Source organism: Neolamprologus brichardi, chromosome 6 (genome assembly GCF_056152115.1).
Source record: "Neolamprologus brichardi isolate AB-2024 chromosome 6, ASM5615211v1, whole genome shotgun sequence".
In the NCBI taxonomy this organism is placed as follows: Eukaryota; Metazoa; Chordata; class Actinopteri; order Cichliformes; family Cichlidae; genus Neolamprologus; species Neolamprologus brichardi.
Genome location: NC_142109.1, coordinates 16,175,652 through 16,199,159, shown reverse-complemented (window position 1 = coordinate 16,199,159; position 23,508 = coordinate 16,175,652). Strand labels below are relative to the sequence as shown.

Here is a 23,508-nt window from a genome sequence, read left to right as displayed (position 1 = left end):
CAAGCAAACAGATACTCTCATCAGTTGTTCTCTTGGGAAGAGCTGCTGAACAACTTGTTAAAGCAAATATTTCATCACCCATCAATGTGCCAAAAACACAAAACATTTAGGCATGTTGATATGGTCAAGATGACCAAAGATGAAGCTCAAACAGAGCTTTAGGATGGGGAAGAAAAAAAGAAAATTTCAATTACTTATCCAACATTTAGATGGTAGGGTCAAAATTTGACACTTTGAGCCCCTTAGCACCAAACAAGTGTCTTTTAGTGCTACAGCCTACCCGAGTATTGCTGCTCATAGTGTGTTTGTCTGCCCAACATTTAATTGAATGAGAATATAAAAATGGGAAAAGATTTTGTATAATATGTTAATTTTATTACACATATAGAATAGCAACACCTTTTAAGGACAACTTAGAGTAGGTATTTCAGTCCATCTATAGTGTTTCATATGTTGTCTTTTATATTATTACTGAATCCTTAAAGTACAAAGTCCACTTCATTATGATAAGCCTTCTATTGTAGCTACATAAAAAAAGAGCTTGGTGCATTACATAAATTATTGTTTATTTTTTCTGTTCTTCCTTCTCTTCTTTGGTGTCTTCATCCTTTCTTTTTTCATCTCCTCCTTCATCTGTTTTTTCCTCTTCCTGCTTTTCTTCATCTTCTTTTGTCATCTCAATCTTTTCCCCTTCTTCTACTTTTTCCCCTTCTTCCTTTTTCTCTTCTTCTACCTTTTCCTCTTCCCTTTTCTCCCCACCCCCCTCTTTCTCTTCCTTTTTATCTTCTCCTTCTTCCTCATCTTCTTCTACCTCCTCTCCAGTTAAGCGCTCAAGATCTTTAATACGATGTTTTAAAGTTTTGTCTGCATTTTCGTAATTTCGTAAGATCTTCTTCAGCTTGACTTGCATCAGGTCCATGGTACCATACAATTTGTTTACCTTCTCCTCCAGCTCTTTTTGCTCAGGTTTGATGTTAGCTGGATCCAAGTCTATAAGACCATCTTTCATCAGGATCTGCCGACCCTTATCCTCAAGCATGCCTTTGGCATCTGGATACTCTGACAGTGATTCCATCAGGTCATCCTTGGAAAGGCAGAAGAGCTCTGAGTATCCAATGCTGCGAATGTTGGCGGTCCGCCTGTTACCCGCTTTGCTACCTTTAATATTAAGAATACTAATCTCACCAAAATAGCTGCCGCTTCCGAGTACAACAAATTGTGTCACACCATCATCGGCAACGACTGCCAATTTTCCATCTTTGATAATATACATCTCACGACCAATGTCGCCTTTCTTACAGATATAATCTCCAGGGCTGAACACCTGTGGCCGGAGTTTGAGCACCAGCTCAATCAGCAGGCCTGCCTCACAGTCTGCAAAAATCCGAACTTTCTTTAGTGTCTCCATGTGGACTTGGATGGCTATTTCTGCTTTTAGCTTGTCTGGGAGATACCTCAGCACTTCTCTTTCATCCTGTGCCTTGCCATTATTCCACAGATAGTCAAACCACTTGATGACTCGCAACTCTAGGTCCTTACTAACCTTTCGAACCTGCAAATGAAAAGAAAGCAAGAGGATTAAAATAATATTTAAATACTAGATTATTTTACTACATATTTTGATCTAGACTTTTTTGATCAATGTTTATTTACCTGCATGTACTGCTTAATGTTGTCAATGCGGGCCTGGAACTGGGCTTGGGCTGCATTCATGTTGGAGATCATGGTGGCAATGTTTCCCACAATGGTGGCAAAGATTAGGACTCCAACTAAAAAATCCACAACATGGAAGAGAAATTCTGAGTCCAAAGCTGGTGGTGGGGTTTCTCCGATAGTTGTCAGAGTCAGTGTGGACCAGTACAGGCTGAAAGCATACTTCCTCATGGGCTGTCCAAACTCAGGCTCCTCAGGATCATCCAGAGCAGGGTAAACCCAGTCATCAGCACCAAATCCAATAGATTTGGAAAAAGAGAAATACCAGCAGGCATTCCAGTGGATGATAATAAGGATGTACATGATAAGGTTTGCAATACGGAAGATGTTGGGGTAGTTGGTTTTAGTCTCTGTTTTGGTAAAGAACTCCATCATGCGCCCAATCCTCAGAAGCTTGTTTATGCGGATCTCTGGGTAGTCGATGCCAAGGACGAAGTAGAAGATGTCAGTGGGCAGCATGGAGAGAACATCGAGACGAAACTGAAAGCTGCTGATGTATCGATCCAAAAGCAGCTTCTTATCTTTCACTAGTAGTCCTTGTTCAAGGTAACCTGCAGTTGAAAGACATAGTGTTTACCATTTACAGGGACATTGTGTTTTTAAATACTATATGGAATTAATTGTTCCCTTCTACTGCAACAATCACCTTTTAATTGCACACAGGATCACTGTTCAAACTGTAATTATTAGCAGCTTTAAGATTTGTAGTTGGTGGTGTAAATAATGCTCTAGATATCTTATAGTAAAGCAGTTTCAACAAGTCTTTTTTTTCCCCTGTTGATCAGAGTACAAAAATTATATCCAGAAAGGGAATTCATGTTAGAAAGGGATGTTTTCTAACATGAATTCAGCTGAAGGCTTCAGCAGTACAAATTTCCATTTTGTGTCTTGCTGGATGATAGTTGATTGCTGTGCTGCAGTAGAGAGACAGAACCACACCATCACTTACATATAACATGACCAGGAGAAACGATGATATCACTGGCCACTCATTTTATCTGTGTAAGTCTAATTATTGTTTTAAGGAAAACTATATCACATTTTGAAAATATTTCTGCAGAATGGTAAGGTTAGTCTTTCACCTGTTCTGGCCCTGAAGCACATATCAGCCAGGTAGATAAGGTCTGAGGTGTAGTCCAGAATAACCCAGTAAATTATGTAGTCATGCTGCAACTCCTCAAAGCAAGCCCTGTTTGCAAGAGAAGATGACCACCAGCAGTGAGGGTGGTTTGTAAATTAACAATGTTGAATATCTCAGCACTATGTCCTGTTGTGCTACTGTTGCACCCCATTAACCCAGTAGTCTGTACTAACAGAAAAAAAGACAATACAATGTTAAAAAACACAACTTCTCCCTTTAACAAAAAAAAAAAACTATTTCTGTGCATGAAAGCAAACTGCAGCTAAAAGTAGTTTTAATGAAGTAGGATATTAAAAACAAACAAACAAATCATGTAAATATTTGACCTTTAGTGATGGAAGAATGACTGATTTATCAAGGTCACCTGGCTATGATCATGGTCCAATTATACATCACTGGTAGCGTAATGATAAACAGCCAGTTGTAATACAAATTTCCAGCAGGATTAATGACAAATATTTCTGCTGGCCTGTGGAGGAAAGAATGAAAGTGTAAAATAAATACTCAAAATCATACAACACATAAATTTATTTGGAAGTTTCTGTAAATTATGTACTTACTTATCTTTGTCCTTGCTCTTGTCTTTCTCTTTTTCTTTCTCCTTTTCTTTTTCTTTTTCTTTCTCCTTTTCTTTTTCTTTTTCTTTCTCCTTTTCTTTTTCTTTTTCTTCCTCCTCCTTCTTCTCCTTCTCCTTTTTTCTGTAATGTGCAATAATAAATTAGAGACTACTGAGCACCGGTTATCCTTAATAACATAGTAACATTTCCTAAAAGGTGAGGAGATAAAAATCAATACTCTTTCTTTTCCTTCTTTTCCTTCTTCTCCTTTTTCCTTTTTTTCTTTTTCTCTCTGAAAAAAATGATTAATGCAACATGTTTAACGTGATTACAGGAATCTAAGCCTTTACTTTTTTCATGACCACAAATTATACTTACTCTTCATTGTTGTTGTTATTGTTCATGTTGCCTATATGAAGAGGCGTTGATTGAGGTGAACTTCTGAAACAAACACAGCACATTTTATTAACTGACAAATCTTTGCTTTTTTGTCATTATTATTCTTTGTGTATTTATATTTAAGTTTTGCTCACATGTCATCGTCACTGTCACTGGTAAAGTGAGGTGGAACATAAGGTGGCAAGGTGAGCAAGGCCTGGGTGGTAGTGGCCATTGCAGCAGAACTGTAGTATACTCTGCAGCAATAAAATATTTTTCAGGATGACAACTTCAGACTAGAATTTAAGTACTGTTGGGTTCTAAATTGGTCTTTTAGCAGTGCATAAATTTACACATATTTTAAACTGAAACTGGACGTATTTTGGCAGTTGTTTGATCACCTAGTTTTAAAAGAAAAAAAACATGAAAAATATATCTGCTTTTTGATTTATCATAGGAACTTTTATGATTATAGGTCTTTTGTCTAACCAACAGTATAGGATTATACTGTTGGTCAGACAAAAGAAGATATCGCTTTGATCTTGAGGAACTTGTTGTACAATTTCACCTTGTGATAGCACAGAGATAATTACTAGTGGCATCCCTGTGCATATTTTAAGAAAGTTTTGATTTGATGTTTTCTTTTTATTAGAAAAACAGCAACCCATGGAATTAGAAATGTGTTGTGCTGTCAAAACTTGTTTACTGAATGAATAAATAACTAAATAAATACAATTCTTACATATGTAATATATATATATATATATATATATATGTGTGTGTGTGTGTGTGTGTGTGTGTGTGTGTGTGTGTGTGTGTGTGTGTGTGTGTGTGTGTGTGTGTGTAAATATATATGTATCAATCCATTTAAAAAAAAAAAAAAGATTTTACTGTCTTCATCTGCATCATGTGTCATTTATATCCAATGTTGCTATTGCATTTGTAGTGTCAGTCTCAGCTGGTAAGCACATTGTTTTACAGGTCTAAATGAATTATTTAGCCATACACATAGATGATGCTACAAAAAGAACTTACAGTATCGTGTGACTAAACTTACCTTTTCCGATCCTTAATGTAATTTAAAGTCCATTTCCCTTTAGTTGTGTACTTTCCTGGAACCTAGACACTCACAGTATCTACAGATTTATTGTATCATCAATCACTGAATGCTATTTAATAATGTATAACAACATGTAGCTAGGCAACTAACACCTGTAGGTACTGAGTCCATCTAACTGTGTCATAGAGTCTCAGTGACCCTGATGAGGATTTGGGGATTAGACTTGTCTGAGGAGAGTGGAGGCAAAGTCAATCATCCTCCCTGCTTGTCCACTCCAGCGGGAGATGAGATACATTTAAGTGAAGTTTCGACAAGCCTCAGTTAACCTCCTACTCAGGATCCACAACACTGAAAACCATTATGTGTTGACATTGTTTTTAAAATTCAGCAACAAGCTATAATTTTCCTGATCATTTGCGGAACAAAGGATTTGGTCTGCTTGCACACACACACACACACACACGCTTACACGCACTCTAACTCACACACACACACACACTACTCCTGCTCAGTCAGCACTCTTCTCCATATCCTCCTTTAATCCTATTAGATCATGTCCAGTAGAACAGATTCCAGATCAGGCTTAAAAGAACAATAATGTCTCGTGTGAAATCAAAGCAGAACCTCTATCGGTGAATAACGTGTACGGGAGTATACTGTAGAAATCCTGTGGTTCAGTGGCTCTCCCTGTTGGCTGATGTGGTGTTTGCAGTTTTATGACAGCAAATTTCACAGTTTGCATTTGAGCTGAAGTATCTTTGCAGGAGTTTAATGTCCTTTCATTTGTTTTGGTTTAGTGTTGAAATAAGTCTAAATGGAGATGACAATGTGTGATTTTGATGTGTTCATGTCACTGATGAAACTCAGGGGAACATTGACTAGAAGGAAACACTGTTGAGGTAACAGTGGCACACAACAAGATAAAGATCGTATACACAAAATACTGATATGTTATTTTTTTGGCACTTTAATGGTTTAATACTGTGGACAGTACAGCAAAACAATAAAACATAAGATAATCCTCAACCATTTATACAATGTGTTGATGAGTAAGAATAAACTTTCAAGTACAGAACTACAGAAAAAGAGAAAAACCACAAACAAAAAAACCCTTTTTAGATTAGGTCTGAAAACACATTTTGGTTATTCTCTTTACAAAGTGTTAATTTTTTTCCCAAAACATTTTTTTAGTCTCTTTTAACTACATCACCTGTAGCTGTTTTCAGCTTTTGTTCCATTTGCTAACAGAGGAGTATTGTTGCTGGTGATGAGAGGCAGATTACAGTGCAACGGGATCTGCTGGCCCTCCTGTCATGTTAGCCTCACCGACATCAGTGGCACGGGCGTCAACCTCAGCTGGGACATCAGCAGCAGCAAGTATATCGGCCGTGGCAGGGGCAGCTGGATCAACGGCCACCTCAGGGGCTGCTGGGGCACTGTCAACAGGAACTACATCAACAGGAGGTACATCCACAGCAGCAGCATCATCAACTGGAGCAACATCTATGGGGACGTCAACTACAGCTGGCTCTACCGCTGCAGGGTTTGCTGAAGGCTCTGCTGAAGGCTCTGCTTCAACCATGGCTGGGTCGGCCTCAGCTGCATCCACCTCCTCGGCCTCCTCTACCTCATCAGAGTTCAGCGGGGCTCGTCCTGCAGCTTTGGTGGCAGGGTTACCATCCTGTGCCAAAGAAATGGGAAAAAATCATGTCATATCAGTGTTGACAACAAATGATGAATTATTGAAGTTAGCTGCTTCATGTTCACGGTTTATGCTTGTGACGCGGTCATATTTAAAGTTATTGTTTGAACTAATGTTCCAGCAAAATGTGTAACAGTCTGTGTTTCTTCGGCTTGTCAGAGTGTCGTGTGTCCTGAATGCGTCCTTTTCTTGTTCTAGCTCTCTGTTTTAACAGTGTTTGCACGTAGCGTCTACCGCCGTTGTCAATTTAGTTAAATTTATTTATTAAGGTCTCTGAGGAAAATTGAGAAAAGCCTCAATTTATTCTACAATGGAATGTGTTTGTTCTACATGCATTACAAGTTTTACCCAGTTTGTTTTTAGCTCTACACTTAGGCTATTCTTAAACCAATCCATTGTGGACAGAGAAGTAGTTGTTGTGAATAAACAAGATACGAGCAAATATTAGTAAATATTTCTCTAAACAGGGAGGAAAATGTACACATGAATTTCTCAATAACAATCAATATACAGTTCAGCATGAAACTATGACGCCTGAGCACCTCTGTTTCCTCCTCTGAAGCATCTCCAACAGGGACGGGAGCTGGAGGAGGGACGTCAGCAGGCTGGGCTGGTGCTGCATCCACCTATATTAAATGTATATAGTCTATATTATTAGTTGTAATAATAATATATATAACAGGAAATAAATGTGTATATGCAATGTCACAGTGCTGTGTGTATGCTCACAGTGGCCCCAGCTGAGACAGCCTGAAAGAACATAATTTTATGTCAGATTGCAAATAAGTAACACACAAACTTCAGCAATCATGCCAAATACTCTTATTTTTAGTTTTCACAAAAATCCACCACTAAGCTCCTGTAAGAGGCTAACAAGAGTAAACTTACAGGCAAATTAGCAGAGGGAATGAAGGGATTTTGGACTACTCCCTAAAAGAAGAAAAAACAATAATAGGAATTAAAACAGATTTATAATCATAAATGAGCATTCATGGAAGGTCTATCTGAAGTTCTTTTTTACTTCAAATATCAATGAACCCCCATTACCTGCTGCTGGTACAGCCTGTACATCTCCATCCACCTCAGGGCCTCATTAGCATGTGCTGCAATCTGCAAATAAATACCAGACATCTTCAGACATGCGGTGCAATTAAGCCAATTATATCCTGTCTGTCAGACAACAATCATAGTGCCCAACTGACGGCATGACAAAAACATAGAATTACATGTCATAGCAGACGGATCCAACACTCAAAACAGAAAAGTTGAAAAGGCCATCTTACCTCACTGCTTTCGCTCGCTGGAGCCTGCAATTTCAGAAATAGAAGTGAGCAAACAACAGTTAGATGTGGATAACTGTGTTTTAAAATGGTATCAGATGACAGATTTAATAATACACAATATTAGACTTACAGGGGCAGCGAGAGTAGAGACCAAGAGGCACATGAAGAAAACAAGCTGCTTCATTTTGACAGTTTCAGTAGAAAAACCTGTATAATATAACATACAACCCAGACTTTCATCTCAATTTTTCTTAATTGTCTTTTCTGAATGGGGGGGGGGACTTTAAGAAAATCAAGAGAGAAATAGTTTAAAAAAATGATATTAAAAATATTTGTGAAGACAACAAAGTTGCCCAAAGAAATGAGAAATTGTTTCTGTTTGTAAAGTCACCTTACCTTGTTGTCCTGCAGAGAAACTGTGAAAAAGAACCTCAGTAGAAAGAAGTCTACTTCTTGTCCCTCATGGATGCAATTTATATACTGCTATATCACGTAGCAGCCAATCCCATCCAGTAAAACAGGCACACCTATATGTTTGAAGAATTACCCTTACGTGTCAAAGGTAAAAAAAAAAAAAAAAAAGAGGTATCTAGGGTTGAGGCTCCTGTTGTTGTTAATTACATGCTATACAAGTATGCTTAGCACACATGCCCACCTTTACTGCCCTAAAACCAAACTTTGAAAACAAAAAACAAAAAAAACAGAGAGAGACGCCATGAAGTAGACATAAGCATGTAATGATATGACAGAGAGTCCCTACTTAGTTTGACTTGAAAACAGTGAAAAGGAAAATCAAGAAGTTAAATATCTGCAATATCTTATTACTCAAAATAATGTAAGTACTGGTGATAGCTACAGAAACATGAAATACAGTGTTGATCCTCCTCGCTTGAACAGAGGTTATAAGAACATCTACTCAAGTATTGCACTTTTTCAGCTCTTTCTTTTAGCTTAGCATTTTAAAGGGTGGGGTATTTAAAAGTATGTATGTATGTAAAGGCTGGTTAGCCTTTACATACATTTTTCTAATAATCTGTTTTAGTCTAAGAAAGAATTCTGACCCCATGTAAAATACCCTCTGCAATGGGGTATTTTACACTGTATGTATTACAACAATTGTGTGACTTAAGTTAAACAACTGCATATTTTTTCTCAATTGAACACAACATTTCACACAAGTATTCCAAAGATTATTTTCATCTACTGAAACTTACAGTGGGTGTAAGTGCCAGTGGGAAACACCACTTCAGTAGTGTCTGAGTTTTAACTAAATGTGTTTGCTTTAACTGGCGTGGCTGTTCATCACAGTGATTTTAAACATTATAGCTCACTTATGTTTATTTTTTCAGGTTCCAGATCAGATAATGAAGGAGTTGGTCTGTAATTTGCTGAACTCTATACTATTCTGACCTCCAATCTGCTGAGCTAATCAACTTTGTCAAAAGATAACAATCTCTTCATTAGTCATTTAAAAGTTAACAGTTGATATCGTGCCATGTAGTTAGATTATTCCTGTTCTCTCCTTTGAAGAAAAACTGCAGTTATAAAAATGTGGTTACAATGTGATCACCTGTTCCAACAGGAATACTGAACTTTTAACTCTCAAACTATGCTTTGTTTCAGAAGGCTACATTGTTGCTTTGACAAACAAATGCTTTAATTCTTTTTATTTCTTACAGAACAACATCAAAAGCAACAGAACAAAATAAAGCTTTTTTTTCTTTTTTTCTTTTTTTTTAGGTTTTTACTTACTTTTAGTAAAAAAGTGTGACTTGCATCAAAGGTCTACAAAGCCTCTACATAGCAGTGAACCTCATAACTGGGTGTGGCTCACTTAAGGTAAACCGTCATAAAGAACATCGTTCAATTCACTGGAGTAAAGTGTTCTAAACATTTTTCAATGACTAGCATGAAACAGATCCTCTTCCAGCTTTATAAAAGTCTATAGAAATGCAACCCTTCAGCTCCCTTCAGTGAGCATTTTCCTGACAAGTGATGCAACCCTAGTTTCAAGTCTTAAGGTATACAAGCAGCAATGGTTGCTTTGCTTTGCGACTGCAACCTCATCTCACAGTCACTTGAATTTATAGTTAAGCCCTTGAAGCTGCTGCAGTATTCTCCTGAACGATAGTTGTCACCACTCAGACAATATCTTAAACATAAGTGCTGATAAAGGAGGAGAACTTAAAACAGGAAGCCAAGACTGTGCCTGTTGCAAAGTTTTTTCCACAAAATCCACAAAACAAGTTTTCAAAGTGTTCCAACATCTCCGTCTGTATATCTATGTGTCTTCTGAGCTTCTGTACACGATTGTACACTTGAGTTTTTAACCTTTCTGTGGCAGCTCCAGCACAATGCTTACAAAAATCAAAAGTGCACGTCCGGCCACAAAGATTGTGTCGTGCAACACATGTTGTGATGTCAAAATGGGTATGCAACACCTGTGACACAAGAAACATGGCGATCATAATGGGGCCATTAAATTCCAGTCACATTGGCCTAGAGACCAGTTGGTGACCCCCTGGCAACTACTAGTGTCTAGGGAAAAATGTGTATTCCCTAATTAGTTGGTCATCTGTTTATGCCTTTAGTTTCAGTACTTGGGGGGCCATCTGGGGGGGGGGGGGCATCACTGCAGCTTCCCAGTCTCATTATCAAACAACAAAGACACAGGATTGGTGATTCATGTATCTGTATATTTTTTGTGTGTTTCAGGTGCTGTATGTTTGTTTTGTTTTGTTTTTTGTGTATTACAGGTACCAAAGCTGGCAATACATACAATGCAATACAATACTAGAGATTCTATGTAGCTGTTCTTGTTGAAGCAAAATGTGCTCGGTACCATCATGCATTCAGATTCTAATTGCAAAGGTAGCATATAGAACAGCATTAAAAAAAAACTGTATTTTCAGAGGTCCGGTTGCAGGACAACAACAACAACAAACACGATGATCCTATAGAATATGGTGTATTGTTGTAGATTAAACTATGCACCAGTATATAAAGAATTTAAAATGAGCTAAACCTCAAACATCTGCAGTGGTAAAACCCAACATGAACATTAAAGCATCAGTAATGTGAATCCATTCACATCATATATAACTGTAAAACACTAAAAAGGGGACTTTTTGGCTTGAATTACAGTTCCAGGAAAGAATATTTTGAAGAAGAGACAGTAATAGCGTGAGAGGCCAATGTCTGCATTTCTGATGTGCCTCTGAAGAGGTAAGTGTTCAGTCATGTTGGGACAGGCTTTTGTCCCCAGGTGAGCCAAGATCAGGGAGATTGTTCCCTCTCCTGTAATGTTTTTTACTTCCTTAAGACAATTACGTTTCACAGTGGGGAAATTTTGCCACCAACAGTGAAAATTCATGTCTTCTGCGTGATAAACTATAGTAGTGTCTTACATAAAGCACTTAGATGGTGTTTATAATGTATGTGCTATGTTGCAGAACTAAACAAGGATTTTTATACAAGCTGTGATCAAAACCTCTGGAAATTGTGTTATAAAAGATCAAAAGTCTGACTCATTATAACCATGGCTGATCTCCTATTCGATAATCTTCACAGGCATGTGCAGAATTACTGTGGTGTAGGTGTTATACTTAAATTGCACTTTGAATGCTGAGCTCTGCAGTTTAATTGTGGAACTTAAAGGTAAGCAAAGAGCAAACATTATCTTCTGTTTCAAAGGGACCCGTGTGAAGATTCAAGTTTTCAGTCAAAGTGACCACAGTTTCCAAGCTCAAAGCCATTGCCAGAGGTGAGAAGTAAGACTGGGAGGCGGATGCTGTTTTCTCAGCATTCATGCGGTTCTACACATTTTGGCTCCCTCTAACTTTGCCTACACTTATGTCCACAAGTACAAGAAAATGTAATGTGACTGAAGATCTAAAAAATTATACCACCGATGTTGAAATCATCGGTAGTATAAAAACATTTTTGTCGGTTAATTTTGAACAAATTTAAATTTTATTTATTTATTTTTATATAAATTATACATATATAAGATTGCATATTTATATTTTTTATAAACATAACTTAATTCATCAGAAAATATTATTTTTAGGCTGATAATGCTAGAGTATTTTCTGGTAAAATAGCTCATGTGATGCCAAGTAATATTAAGTCTTAAACATACCAAACATACCAAACTCAGCAAACTGAAATCAAGCAATAATATTTATAGATGAATTTGGTTTATTCCATTCAGGAATACATCTAAACTCTAAAATAGACATATTTTTTTATGTCTTTTATCATTTATAATCATGCTTTTCTTATCACTTGTTGCATTTTTCATTGTTCATACATTCTGAGATTCGTTTTCAACACCAATTTCAATGTAAGAGTTCAGTTCAAATAATCAATTTCAAGTTTAATGTTTATGTTAGATGTTTCTAGCAACACAGTTATAGAAATAGAGTTGCTGCTGATACCCAAACCTTTGGTATTTATTTAAATGTACTGAAGAGATATGACTGTAAGTAAAAAAAAAATAATTCCAAGGTTTATAGAAGTCTTTGAGAAAGGAACCAAGTTTTGCTGTGTAGAGGCTGTTGTATGTGACAAGTGAGATATTTTTTTTCTCACCTGACAGAAGACCTGAGGCACTAACTAGGGCAAGGTCTTTATAGAGCAAGGTCTTTATAGGACAAGGTATGAAATGTACTTTTGAATGGCACCACAGTTAAAGTCAAACTGATATTTGATAATCCAACTGGCTTTGTAATAGTGTAATGTTAAATCACAAGTTAAATCCTAAAGGAAAAATAACATTATTTTTACTCTATGTATATTTTAATCAAAAAAACAAAACAAAGCAGATCTACAAGTGTTTAAATAATGAGTAAAAGTATCAAAATTTGCTTCAAAAAGTAGACTTTATTTATTCAAAGAAAATGAATAAAAGGAAAAGTTAGAACGAAGTAATTAAAGTATGATGAAAATTCAGCATCACATTGCGTCTGCAGTTCTATAACAGGTTATTGTTAATGTGGGGAAATGACAAGAGGAATAAAAGAGTGCTTCAGGAATATGTCTTATTTTATGCAGATTATCCTATTACTCTTTAGTTTAATAATGTTGTAATTTCTTAATAAAGAAGTGTTATTTATAACATTTGTGGGTGGGGTTTTAACTTATGTTAGCACTTTCGGAAACAACATCACTGACAATTTCTTCCAATGCTGATTTCTGAATGTTCACATGTTTACACCTTTGCTGGCATCTGTAAAGACAAATGAGCAGTTTCATATCAGCATTGTTAAATTCATACACATTTCAAACAGTGTTCCCTTGTTTTTAAAGATGCTTTATGAGGACCGATCTGTTGATTGGTTACCTGGCTTGTCTGTATGGGCTGATCCTGCAGGTGCAATTTTGGGGGGTCCTGGGATGGAAGAGCATTAGCGTCAAATTGCGGAATCTGGAAAAAAAGAAAATAAAAAAAAAACACCTACTTTACCAAAACATGGAGATACACAGTCAATATAATTAGCTTCTTCAAAACATAATGAGATTATATTATTTGCTACTGTATTTTCTCACGTTCATATTTTGCTGGGGAATGTTTTGTGGTGGATATTCAAATGGGAGAACCTGTGGGGAAACAAGTATAATGGTAAATAAACAAACATGATTTTAAACATAAACAACCAAAATACACATGGGGTAAATAGAATAACTAAAATCTTACTTCTGGCACTATGGGGCCTTTTGTCATTGGGGGGAAGTTTGGGATTATCTGTAATAAAATTATATATTGTATTTAGTCCCATTATATATAGAAATATACAAACATTAGTTCATATTTTCAAATTTTAAATTAATATCTAAGAGTTCAAAATTCTTACCCTTTGCTGAGCAAAGTCATATGCATAGAACTGGAATTGTAAAAACACAAGACACAAAAAAGTTCAAGAAAGCAGTTAAAACACTTTTCCTGGGCCAAAAGTTTCCATAATCTGCAACAGGAAAGAGAAATGACTTACTACTTCAACACTCTGTCTGCCTGGTAGCTGAGGAATGGAGTACTTGATGAGACCAAAAGATGAAAAGGGCTGCAGAGAGAAAGAAGGCAAAAGTAAAATCAGGATCAACGAAAAGAAGTTAGGTGATTTTTTCGGGGGATTTTTTTTTTGTAGGTGGAAAAACTTCTCTCAAACTGGTGTATGCATACCTGTGCTGGGTTTGAAACACCTGCACCTCCTGAAAATCTGTGGGGATAAATCTTGGAGAAAAAAAAACATAAATGTTGTACTGTAATCATGATTCATAGCCACTGTTAGAGCCAAATGTAATAAATAATGATGCTGATCTGAAAACGTGTATAAACCTGAGTAATAAATAAGAGTCTGACATACCAGTTCCACACTGTAACCACCAGGTAGTCCAGTGTGTGGAAAACCAGCCGTATAGGGATTGTTCATCTGAATACATGCAAATTTTGAAGACTTCAGTATACAGCAATATTTTGTGTAGGTGTTTGCAGTATTTTGAACCTGTATATAGAATATACACAGAAGATATAGAGAAGATAAACTATGCAGTATGCATAATTACCTGTAAAGTTGACATCTGTTGCCTAGATCCAGTGTAATGAGGCAAGTACTGAAACTAAAGGCATAAACAGAAGTTAAACTTTAAGTATTGGACAGGTTTCAACTCCATGAAATTAATGGTTGGATTTTACTTAACACTCACTGGTGCAGCACAGGCTGTGCTAGCCAAACAGAGGCACAAGAGAGCCAGCTTCATGTTTATCCTACAGACATAAAACAAATCATTCCAAGTTGTGAAACTTCCACCACAGTCACACTGGATGGTTGCTTCCTTCTGGAAAGGCATGCAGGAGCTAATGTTAAAATTTTGCTCAACTCACCGTCTGAAATTTTAAAAATCACCAGAAAAAGAGAAATTATGAATGCTGATGTTGGAGATGATGCCAGCAGGTTGGACTGTGACTTCTGCAGAGTTACTTGGATATTTATACACTGCTTTCTCACCAAAGAGCCAGTCACGGGAGATAGGAGTGGTGTTGCCCAATGACTAGGTAGAGTTTAGGTGTCTAGTCTTCAGCTTTACTAAATGACCAGTGGTCATATCCACTTTCTGTGTAATAGCAGAGTCGTCTGTTTGATTATACCGTCTAGAGCAGAGCACACCTTCACTTTGCTTACTCCTCATTCTGCCATTAGTCTCACTACAATTGCATAAGGTGGCACAAATATCTGAAACTAAAAATTTATGTTAATACAGCATAGATAAATATAATACTATATCCTTTTTTGTTTGTTTGTTTGCTTGTTTTACTCTAAAAATAAATTTGTACTGAAGCAGCACATAGTAGTGAAATCAGAGAACAGCCTTTATTATTTATAATAAATATAATTGCCTGCTGTAGCTATTTGTGGATAGTCAAAAAAGCAAGTCAGTAATAATCTGCAAAATGCTGCATATAATTCATGGACTGAGTATCAGATATTTATTATTTGAAATGTATCAGAAGCAAAGAACCAGAAACAATAGATGAATGAGCGGTTTCATTTATTATGAAGCACAGAAATGAAACATTTAAAGTTGCATGTAGAGAGGAAACAATATGCTGCTACATTTATTTTGATATTTTCTTTTGGTCATATTTAACTGCAAACCATCAATTCTTTTTTCATAAGAGGCATGTCATGTTTTTTGACTTTATTCTTCTTTTTCCAAAGAAAGCACCATTTCAAAAAATGCATAGCACCACAGAAAATAGCATTGCTGGCTGGCGATTTTTCACCACAGTAAGCAGATAGTCTTACACCTCTGGTCACCTACAGTGGGGACAAAAGCAAATGAAAGTTTGAGAGACTCAATCCCCTAGAAAAATAACATGTGATCCTTACATATTTATTTATATGAACTACTTTGCTAAAACCTTTATATATGAATATGTGAATTGATACCTGAGTGTGCCAAGAGTGTTTTTTTTCCTGCTGACTAAGTAGTTTTAGTCATCTTCATCTTCATCATCTTTGCCACGCTAAAATGACAGAGGACTTGGGTGAGCCAATCAGGACTGATGATAGTCTCCTACATGTGCATTTATGAGTCACTGTTTTTTCCACAACTCAGCAGAAATAGTTGGGAGGTTTGTCTGACGTGATACTTTTTATTGGAATGAACCGGCTGCCCTCATAACAAATTTCAGTTCAATCCAACTCCACTTTATTGCCTGTCAAAGTCTATTGAAGCTATTACTGCACTAAACTGCATATTGCCAGCATCAAATCATGACAGAGGCTTATTGTTTGTTAAATAGATTTAAATGCGATAGTCTTTCTTACTGGGGGAGGTGCAACGACGACAGGATTCAGAGGTTCCACAGGAATGGCAGGATCAGCAGGAGCAACAGGGGCAGCTGGAGCAGCTGGGGCAACTGGAGCAGCTGGGTCAGCTGCAGCTGGATTAGGCAGGTTGAAGCCGAAGGGGTAGAACTACAAAAAGTAAAATAAATTGTGAATTCAATAAAATATCTGAAAAACCTTTGCCAGAGAAAATATGTTCTGCAGACACCTACCACCTCCTTGGTACCTATGCCATTCGGATTTGGAATCTCGTGCTTGATAAAGCCGTGGACCTTTCAATGAAAACAGACTTAGAAGCTCATAATTGCACTGGAATCTGTAATACTTCTGATTTGTGGTTCTTCTTTGATTAAAATGCCAAAGTCTGTAGAATTAACTCTTTTTATCAGATAGCATTTAGATTTCTATTCCATTTCCATTCTTTGGATCAAAGTCTGCAAATTACACTCTCAATAGGTAATATATATATATATATATATATATATATATATATATATATATATATATATATATATGAACTGTGCTACTCACAGGTCCTCCAAGAGGGTGTCTTTGGGCATCAACAGGGAGCAACTGGAAGCATTAAAACAACAAAGTAAAGAAATAATCACCAGATGCACAGAAAAGTTCTGAAAAGGTGCAAAACAATGATTGAACTCTTACAACTTCCAGATTGTCAAGTGGGACTCCAGCAGGGATAACCTGGGCCGCCTGAAATACAGTATTAATCATATATTAATACTTAACAGGGACACAATCTTATGAGAAAAGTCAGCCGTGTTGGAGAAAAGCAGTTCAGCTATGAAGACATCAGTGGTGAACAAATGATGACAGACAACCATGCAGAGTTTGAAAATCGGGCTTTTACTGTGGTTAATGTGTGTGGGTGTCATGATATCCACCAGCTGATCCAAGCTGCTTCTTATTGTACCTGAGGTGGAGCGTAATGGATGTCAAACTCCTCAAATATCTGCAGCTGTAAAGAAGAGAATAAAATTCAGTGTAATGCAGGTCAGTGTAACATGTTCAGACAATTATTGAATGTTGTTTTACTGATTAATGCTAAAGACAAAAACAGACACCATAAACAGATAACAATGACCAAAAAATTCCATCTGCTAAAAAAACCCAAAGGTGAGTATTAAAGCTCTGTAGGTGATATTTCTCTAAAATACTGAAGATGAATGTTAATCGTTACATGTGAAAGAAAAAGAAAGGGAAAATAGATATTTTTGCAGAAATGTAAGTATTTTTCTTACAGGAGCAGAGATGGCCATCCCAAGGATGCAGGCAGCAAGCACGATAAATTTCATTTTGAAACTTGCTGTGACAGAAAGAGAATTTTGAGTTATTACATCTGGTAGTTTTTAGTGCACGTCTTTTAAAAAAGCATTCAAATTTAAAATGTCTTTTGCAGTTTCATGTGATATTAGCAGGATCTACATTACCTTTCTTCCCTGGCTGCACGTGAGCACTGGAGGATTGTTGAAGAGAGGTGTGATTAGAGGAGAGTGAGATCGCCTATTTATTTGCTGAGAGAAACAAAGGGCGAACAAACTTTTGACAGGTATTGATGGTAAGCCAAACGTTTTTTCTTTTGTATGATTACAAACCTGGCAGCTGCATCTCTGGGAAATCTCTTAATACATTTTTTGGCTTGAAAAGCACATCTATCACATTCCTCTGCAATGTGTCTTATCAGGTGCCCCCTTGCAACATCTCAAACTCAAAAAGGGCAACAGGGTTATTCGGGAGTAGGAGTTGGAATTCAAAAGAGTGCTTCCTTACTTACTCCTGTGTGTTTGTCCTAATAGAAAATATGATGCTTTATACCTGATGATGTTTAGAGGATAAATGCTTTACCAACAGCAGTATTTCGAGGCCTGTTAAAACCTACAAATGATCATGTATACTTGTAAAACTGAATGTCTTTTTCAATGTATTGGGTAGAACTTTAAATTTACAACAGTTTTAGGGACATTCACTGCACATTGTATCTGAGCCTGCGTGGATATGTCAGAGGTGTGATGACAATCTATAATCTGGGATAAATATGCTTCAGGATGATGATTAGATAAATACTGTGCACACTCTCTTACATTATGGTTTTAAAATGTATTTAATTGAAGGTTATGAAAGACAGTAACATGGAAAGACAAAACAGTTCAGGCCCAGCCTTATTTGTTTTCCTTTTTTATTTGACATTTATTTATTTTTTTAAGTAAAATAATAATAAATGAAATTAAATAGCAACGGTTAGTAATATCCTTGAGAAGCTCCACTGAATAGTTGTTAGTACCCATCAATAATGCTTTTTGTTTTCTCTGTATGTTGTGGGTTATCTCCACTGGTGACAACAGTCTCAGACAAGGGTTTCCTGCATGGGCTGAAGCTGGGGTTCAGCAGGTGTTTGGGCAGTGGCAGCATCCGACCCAGCTAAACCTGCAGAGAACCCGCTAGCATTTGGCTGTGATCCAGAGCACGGCAGTGCCTTTATCGGTTGAGCTCCAGCAGCTGAGGTCCCCACAGCTGGCTGAACGCCTTGTTGTTCTGGGTGTGTGAGTCCTGCGGCCTGGCTCTCGGGCTGAACAGCTCCCGCAGGCTGGTTTGTAAGCACATTAGGCATGTACACCCCCATTTGGCCCATTGTAGCAGCCATCTGAAACAGTAAACAGAGATAAGATACTGTAAAGAGGCAAGGGAGGGGCAGTGTTAGTGGGATCACTGAGTTCACTAAACAGACTGTTTGAACAAGCTGGAAGAAGAAAAAAAATCTTGGCTGTGTTACCTGAAGTTCCTCAGAGCTAAGACTGCCAAGAGGAGAGCTCTGGTAAGGAATTACAACATATGTCAAGTGAAATGTTCTCAGAAAGAAAATTGTGAAATTGCAAATAGCATTAATCATCTAAGTCTGCAGAGGGTGTTATATATTTACCACTGGTTGCTGTAGCATGTATACAATCTGGGGATTCTGTGGATGAGAATTCGGTTAGATAATTGTAACTCTTTTTTTTCTTTTTTTGCCTTATTCTGCATTATGTATATGCAGAGACACCTGTTGTTGCAGCTGCTGCTGTGGCTGCTGTATTCCCTGAGTTGCATCTATTGAAGGAGCAACTGCAACTCCTGCAGCGTTTTCTGCAGGTAACACTGGACTGTTGGGAAGCTGATTTGCTGGAAGTTGTGGGAGAGCCGATTCTAGAATCATTGGGTAACCATATGGGCTGAACTGATGGAGAGAAGATACAATAAAACAAAACAACACATATCAACAATTTCTGCACCAACACCACAAGTTACAACTCCAATATTAACTCCTTACTCCAAAAGCCAAAATACCAATGTCTTTATTTTCATAATACTGTGTCTTATGAAAGGGTTTTAGGGTGTTTCCTGTTTCCAGCAAGCGTATCTCTTAGCTTACCAGCTGATTCCCATAGGGTGAGGAGAACAGCGGTAAGTATCCATAAGGTGGGAAAATCTGAAAAGAGCAGCAATACACATTTTTAAAGGGAGAAAATAATTTCAAATAAGAGTTAATATTCTGTTTTCTTAGCTCCCCCCGCCTCCTCCTACTAGAGGCTGCTGTGGCAGTGTCAGCTGGTGGGGTCCATAGAAGCGTGGCTGCATGGGCATGCCCCCTTGTGGATACCAGGGGTACTGTTGCAGTGAAGGAATGGGCTGTGGATCAGGCTGCTGTAGACCTCCTGCCTGTGGCTGAACACTGGGAGAAACAGAGGCTGGCGTAGGAGATTCAGGTTTCTGGTTTGCGGCTACAACGTGCTGAGCACCTTGAGTTGCTCTTTCCCTTCCTTGTAACAGCAGGGGACGACGGACATTTGAATTGACCTGAAAAAGAAAGAAAGAAAGAAGATGGTAAAATTATCACAGAGTCACAGAGTTCATAGAATGTCAAATGTTAATTAAATGACAACCAGTATTAAATGAATAAACATAAAATTATATAATTATATCAAGTATTGTATTTTAAACCATATTCTATGAGTCTACTTACTGGTACTGCAGAGACTTCTATGGTAAAGCATAACAGCAGCGTTATGATAATCATTTCCAAAAAGAGAACAAAATCGATATGGTTTTTAATCAGTTCCATTGGATCAGTAGGTGCTTTAAGGACTATCTCCGTGGAGCACTCAGGAGTAAATTCATTGAAACTGTATGGAGGGGTCCTTCAACTTATGCACTGCTCACAAACTGGATCAGCCAATCACATGGCAGACTGAAGAAAGATAAATTCAACCTAATCATCTGCTGAATGAAGCAGGGAGGTGGAAACCAAAGAAAATCTAATAAGTGTCCTAAACGGCATGTTTTTCTTCAATTATGATGGTGTAATGTCTCTTGAAATAATTAAACAAACGCATGAGAGTTGAGGCCTTGTGGTTTTCCTGCTACTACGGGCACCTACGGGTGTGGCTGATGTGGCTGATGTGTCAGTGTCTCGCTGTTGTAATTGCAGTATGGTTAAACCAAGAATGTGTGATGTGCAAAAAAAGAATCTTAAAAAGCAGACATGAAAAATAACTGAAGTTGCAACAGATAGAAAAATGAACACTTGATAAGTTAATGTAAGACATAAAAAATGACAAACTACACATTAATGACATATATGTTGATTCAAATATTAAAATTAATTTGAAGATGAGCTCAAATGCTTAACTTAGCACTAAATGTATTTGAAATGTGAGAGAAAATTGAAGAGCAAGTAATTATATTATGTATAAATTCTGTCCAGCTTGACTTTTAGTTGTTCTGTTTAAAAAAAAATTCCGTTGTCGATCACCTTGAATCAACCTTCTTTAATCAAACACTCAATAACAAATAACAAAATAAAGAAAACACAGATAATACGTATGACCACACATTTTTTTTACATTTAATAAAGTAATATCTTTCCATCATTTTAAACTGACACAACATTTTGTTTGCAACATCATACGCTAAAACAGCATACATAAAAATTACTGACAAGTGGCAATTTGGGTACAGGATCCAAATAATAATAATATATTGTTATTAGTAATAGCAGTATCTGTCTAACTATGTAGATAGATCGATAGATACATAGATCAATAGATAGATCAATAGATAGATAGATAGATTAAAAAGTGCAGTATGCCACAACAAGGTTCTCTTTTCAAATTATAATTTATTCTGAAAAAAAATCATCAAAGCATCAAATACAACAATTATGAAAAAATACATATAATTCAGTGCATACTTTAAAAGTTGGTTGCCAGCTGGTTTACAAAATTAATCAAGTTTGCAAATTAGGCAGACATCCACAAAAAAGGAGATTACATTTATAATGCACATTCATGCACACATCACATCAAAGAGAAAGTAAGAGACCATACTAGCTGTGTTAAAAGGGTGTATGCTAATGACAATCTTAATTTCTTTTTTTTGTCAAATCAGCGGAGCAAGCAGTGCTGTGCAATCAGTGAATGTATTGCTGAAGAGGGTGTGTGAAGAAGAAATAAAGCAGTACTAACTCATGAAGCACAGAGCCATGCATTAACAGCTCAGCAATCATCCCACACTTAAGCTGTGTTGATCTAGTGTTGGTGTTGTGTGTACCCGCTGACTGGATATTACGCATGCATGTCGTCAGCATCCCTCCCACTAATGTCTGGAAGCCTAGTCTCTAACAAAACTCATCATTACCTTGCTGACTGAATGCCTCTCTAAATTTTAAATGTTTCAAATCACAGTGCAACGTATAACCTCACTGATTATATAAGTTTTTTTTTTAATTAAACAAAACATTCAAATAAGTAGGATCAACAAAACATATATAACATTGTAAAGGGAGGTTGAAGGATGCTGCAATACTGAAATGTGAAAATATGCAAACACAGTATGCAATATTTTTGAATGCCAATAAAATTTGGTTCATTTCTGGCTTCAAGGTAACAAAATGTAAAAAACAGACATAATTCTCACAGCATCAGTTTCCCTATTATTGTGCAGCTTTGTGCTGCTTATGTTGGAAAGTTAAAACCAAAGTAGTATCAGCTACTTTTTTTTTTCAGATCAATGCTATTCACCTATTGTCTCCCCTCGGGGCTGTAGTGGTAGACATGATTGTAGTCCTGGAAGTCTGTGTTGTGGTTGACGTTGATGGCTGAATAGGTGGTTGCACACATAGAATCGGAAACAGAGTACAGATATTGAATGAAGGTCTAATCCAGGGGTGTTGGCCACTCTGCAAAAGCATTGAAAAAAATTTATATTACTGTGTTCTTTACAAACAATTATGGCATTATTTATGTCTTACCTCACTACTGTCAGACCCACTGCTGCATGAATGATGACGCCTCTACAAAAACATAAATAATGTATTTGTTTTAAATATTAACAGAAAGTGTTTTGATAAGGGATAAAAATTGACAATATCAAATAAAACTATTTAGACATTTTTGTACTTACAGCAACAGAGCAATTGACCAAGTATAAAATCATGAGAAGAAAGACTTTCATCTTGCAGTTCAGAGTGTAATTTTCCCTTGATAGTTAGAGCTCGCACACTAGAGTATGACAGTAAACAGCACAATAATGAATAAAATCAAGCTCCTGCAGTCTATCTCCAAGACAGTCCTTGGCTTTTAAATAGACTCTGTACCCACACTGATCTCCCACGCTAAATGTTACTTCACCTCAGATGTGGTCAGTTCTCATGGCCGCCTCCAGAGGCGAAACCAAACTAGGTGTGAACACAATTTCATTAGCAGACTAGATTGTGTTTTCACAACATTAAAGGCCCGCATCCTGTTTATCATGCTGAGAAGCTTTGAGTTTTTAATCCCATACACATACAGACACACACATACTGTAAGATTAAAATTTATATTCATATTTCCAATCTAAGTAAAATTCAGAGCATCACCATGTTAAAACATGTTCTAGTTATATGGATATATATAGAAGCAAATATGTATATAACACAAATAAGCAGTTGCTGTCGAACGCAGGGATGATTGATAAGTGGTTAGGCATTATATACTTGCAAAACTGTTGCCTAGAGCTGTATTTCCAACCTGCAAAACAATACTTGCTCAATCTTTTCCAAATACTATAATCATCTTGTTGACATGTGGTGAACCTTGTTTTATTTCCTCTACTGTCATTAATGTTAGGTTGATTTTGATAATAGTTGTCATTGTTGTACTTAAACTGCATGTTCAGATATTCTCCTCCCCCACATGTTGGATGCTATAATGTTTAATTGCAGCCACATTCCATCTAAAGGTTCTGGTTTCCTTAACTGGTAAAGGATGTTCCCTCCTCTCCATTTAGGGG

General features: G+C 36.9%; 5 protein-coding genes and 1 long non-coding RNA gene across 8 annotated transcripts; all 6 read right to left on the bottom strand.

Moving 5' to 3' along the window:
- Window positions 1–359: 359 nt before the first annotated feature.
- On the bottom strand, window positions 360–5,017 carry cnga1a (cyclic nucleotide gated channel subunit alpha 1a). 2 transcript variants are annotated; one of them, XM_087842530.1, is made up of 9 exons: window positions 4,847–5,017; window positions 3,945–4,046; window positions 3,790–3,852; window positions 3,650–3,703; window positions 3,415–3,552; window positions 3,219–3,323; window positions 2,796–2,902; window positions 1,654–2,264; window positions 360–1,552 (listed from the first exon to the last, which is right to left on the bottom strand). In XM_087842530.1, the coding sequence occupies exons 2-9, from the start codon at window positions 4,022–4,024 to the stop codon at window positions 566–568; spliced, it is 2,145 nt and encodes a 714-aa protein (XP_087698656.1). In that variant the 5' UTR covers window positions 4,025–4,046; window positions 4,847–5,017; the 3' UTR covers window positions 360–565. The 2 variants fall into 2 exon arrangements, with proteins under 2 accessions (XP_087698656.1, XP_087698657.1); XM_087842531.1 differs by having other exon boundaries at window positions 3,790–3,849.
- An 847-nt stretch (window positions 5,018–5,864) lies between these two features.
- On the bottom strand, window positions 5,865–8,291 carry enam (enamelin). Its single transcript, XM_035906304.2, has 8 exons — window positions 8,231–8,291; window positions 7,965–8,041; window positions 7,835–7,858; window positions 7,599–7,661; window positions 7,440–7,481; window positions 7,281–7,301; window positions 7,094–7,177; window positions 5,865–6,530 (listed from the first exon to the last, which is right to left on the bottom strand). The coding sequence occupies exons 2-8, from the start codon at window positions 8,016–8,018 to the stop codon at window positions 6,129–6,131; spliced, it is 690 nt and encodes a 229-aa protein (XP_035762197.2). The 5' UTR covers window positions 8,019–8,041; window positions 8,231–8,291; the 3' UTR covers window positions 5,865–6,128.
- A 4,755-nt stretch (window positions 8,292–13,046) lies between these two features.
- scpp5 (secretory calcium-binding phosphoprotein 5) lies at window positions 13,047–14,593 on the bottom strand. Its single transcript, XM_087842529.1, has 10 exons — window positions 14,540–14,593; window positions 14,399–14,452; window positions 14,200–14,265; window positions 14,016–14,066; window positions 13,828–13,896; window positions 13,690–13,719; window positions 13,533–13,580; window positions 13,385–13,435; window positions 13,179–13,262; window positions 13,047–13,064 (listed from the first exon to the last, which is right to left on the bottom strand). Exons 1-10 carry the CDS (start codon window positions 14,591–14,593, stop codon window positions 13,047–13,049), a joined length of 525 nt encoding a protein of 174 aa, XP_087698655.1.
- A 772-nt stretch (window positions 14,594–15,365) lies between these two features.
- scpp7 (secretory calcium-binding phosphoprotein 7) lies at window positions 15,366–17,667 on the bottom strand. Of its 2 annotated transcripts, XM_087842528.1 has the most exons (9): window positions 17,634–17,667; window positions 17,445–17,509; window positions 17,117–17,161; window positions 16,849–16,896; window positions 16,717–16,758; window positions 16,398–16,457; window positions 16,165–16,314; window positions 15,784–15,860; window positions 15,565–15,651 (listed from the first exon to the last, which is right to left on the bottom strand). In XM_087842528.1, exons 2-8 carry the CDS (start codon window positions 17,496–17,498, stop codon window positions 15,828–15,830), a joined length of 432 nt encoding a protein of 143 aa, XP_087698654.1. In that variant the 5' UTR covers window positions 17,499–17,509; window positions 17,634–17,667; the 3' UTR covers window positions 15,565–15,651; window positions 15,784–15,827. The 2 variants fall into 2 exon arrangements, with proteins under 2 accessions (XP_087698653.1, XP_087698654.1); XM_087842527.1 differs by lacking the exon at window positions 15,784–15,860 and having other exon boundaries at window positions 15,366–15,651.
- Window positions 17,668–18,547: 880 nt separating this feature from the next.
- Window positions 18,548–20,254, bottom strand: LOC118453959 (uncharacterized). Its single transcript, XM_035906303.2, has 7 exons — window positions 20,201–20,254; window positions 19,762–20,034; window positions 19,610–19,666; window positions 19,241–19,414; window positions 19,121–19,156; window positions 18,974–19,012; window positions 18,548–18,844 (listed from the first exon to the last, which is right to left on the bottom strand). The coding sequence occupies exons 1-7, from the start codon at window positions 20,252–20,254 to the stop codon at window positions 18,548–18,550; spliced, it is 930 nt and encodes a 309-aa protein (XP_035762196.2).
- A 768-nt stretch (window positions 20,255–21,022) lies between these two features.
- LOC102789964 (uncharacterized) lies at window positions 21,023–22,773 on the bottom strand. Its single transcript, XR_436778.2, has 3 exons — window positions 22,639–22,773; window positions 22,487–22,528; window positions 21,023–22,414 (listed from the first exon to the last, which is right to left on the bottom strand). It is a non-coding gene; the product is annotated as an uncharacterized LOC102789964 (long non-coding RNA).
- Window positions 22,774–23,508: the final 735 nt, after the last annotated feature.

Excerpts from the sequence above, each read along its gene's own strand:
- cnga1a (XM_087842530.1), bottom strand. The coding sequence starts at position 4,024 with ATGGCCACTACCACCCAGGCCTTGCTCACCTTGCCACCTTATGTTCCA. Across the intron at positions 3,853-3,944 it reads AGTGACAGTGACGATGACAT|AAGTTCACCTCAATCAACGC; the intron begins GTGAGCAAAACT and ends TGTTTGTTTCAG. Across the intron at positions 2,265-2,795 it reads GTGCTTCAGGGCCAGAACAG|GTTACCTTGAACAAGGACTA; the intron begins GTGAAAGACTAA and ends TTTCAACTGCAG.
- enam (XM_035906304.2), bottom strand. The coding sequence starts at position 8,018 with ATGAAGCAGCTTGTTTTCTTCATGTGCCTCTTGGTCTCTACTCTCGCT. Across the intron at positions 7,302-7,439 it reads TTCCCTCTGCTAATTTGCCT|GCTGTCTCAGCTGGGGCCAC; the intron begins GTAAGTTTACTC and ends ATGTTCTTTCAG. Across the intron at positions 7,178-7,280 it reads CTGTCTCAGCTGGGGCCACT|GTGGATGCAGCACCAGCCCA; the intron begins GTGAGCATACAC and ends CATTTAATATAG.
- scpp5 (XM_087842529.1), bottom strand. The coding sequence starts at position 14,593 with ATGAAGCTGGCTCTCTTGTGCCTCTGTTTGGCTAGCACAGCCTGTGCT. Across the intron at positions 13,897-14,015 it reads GTGTTTCAAACCCAGCACAG|CCCTTTTCATCTTTTGGTCT; the intron begins GTATGCATACAC and ends TTCTCTCTGCAG. Across the intron at positions 13,263-13,384 it reads TTCCCCAGCAAAATATGAAC|ATTCCGCAATTTGACGCTAA; the intron begins GTGAGAAAATAC and ends CTTTTTTTCCAG.
- scpp7 (XM_087842527.1), bottom strand. The coding sequence starts at position 17,498 with ATGAAATTTATCGTGCTTGCTGCCTGCATCCTTGGGATGGCCATCTCT. Across the intron at positions 16,458-16,716 it reads GACACCCTCTTGGAGGACCT|GTCCACGGCTTTATCAAGCA; the intron begins GTGAGTAGCACA and ends TTTCATTGAAAG. Across the intron at positions 15,652-16,164 it reads TCGTCGTTGCACCTCCCCCA|GTGACCAGAGGTGTAAGACT; the intron begins GTAAGAAAGACT and ends TCCCCACTGTAG.
- LOC118453959 (XM_035906303.2), bottom strand. The coding sequence starts at position 20,254 with ATGATTATCATAACGCTGCTGTTATGCTTTACCATAGAAGTCTCTGCA. Across the intron at positions 19,667-19,761 it reads CACTGCCACAGCAGCCTCTA|ATTTTCCCACCTTATGGATA; the intron begins GTAGGAGGAGGC and ends TGCTCTTTTCAG. Across the intron at positions 19,157-19,240 it reads AGCAGCAGCTGCAACAACAG|AATCCCCAGATTGTATACAT; the intron begins GTGTCTCTGCAT and ends TCTCATCCACAG.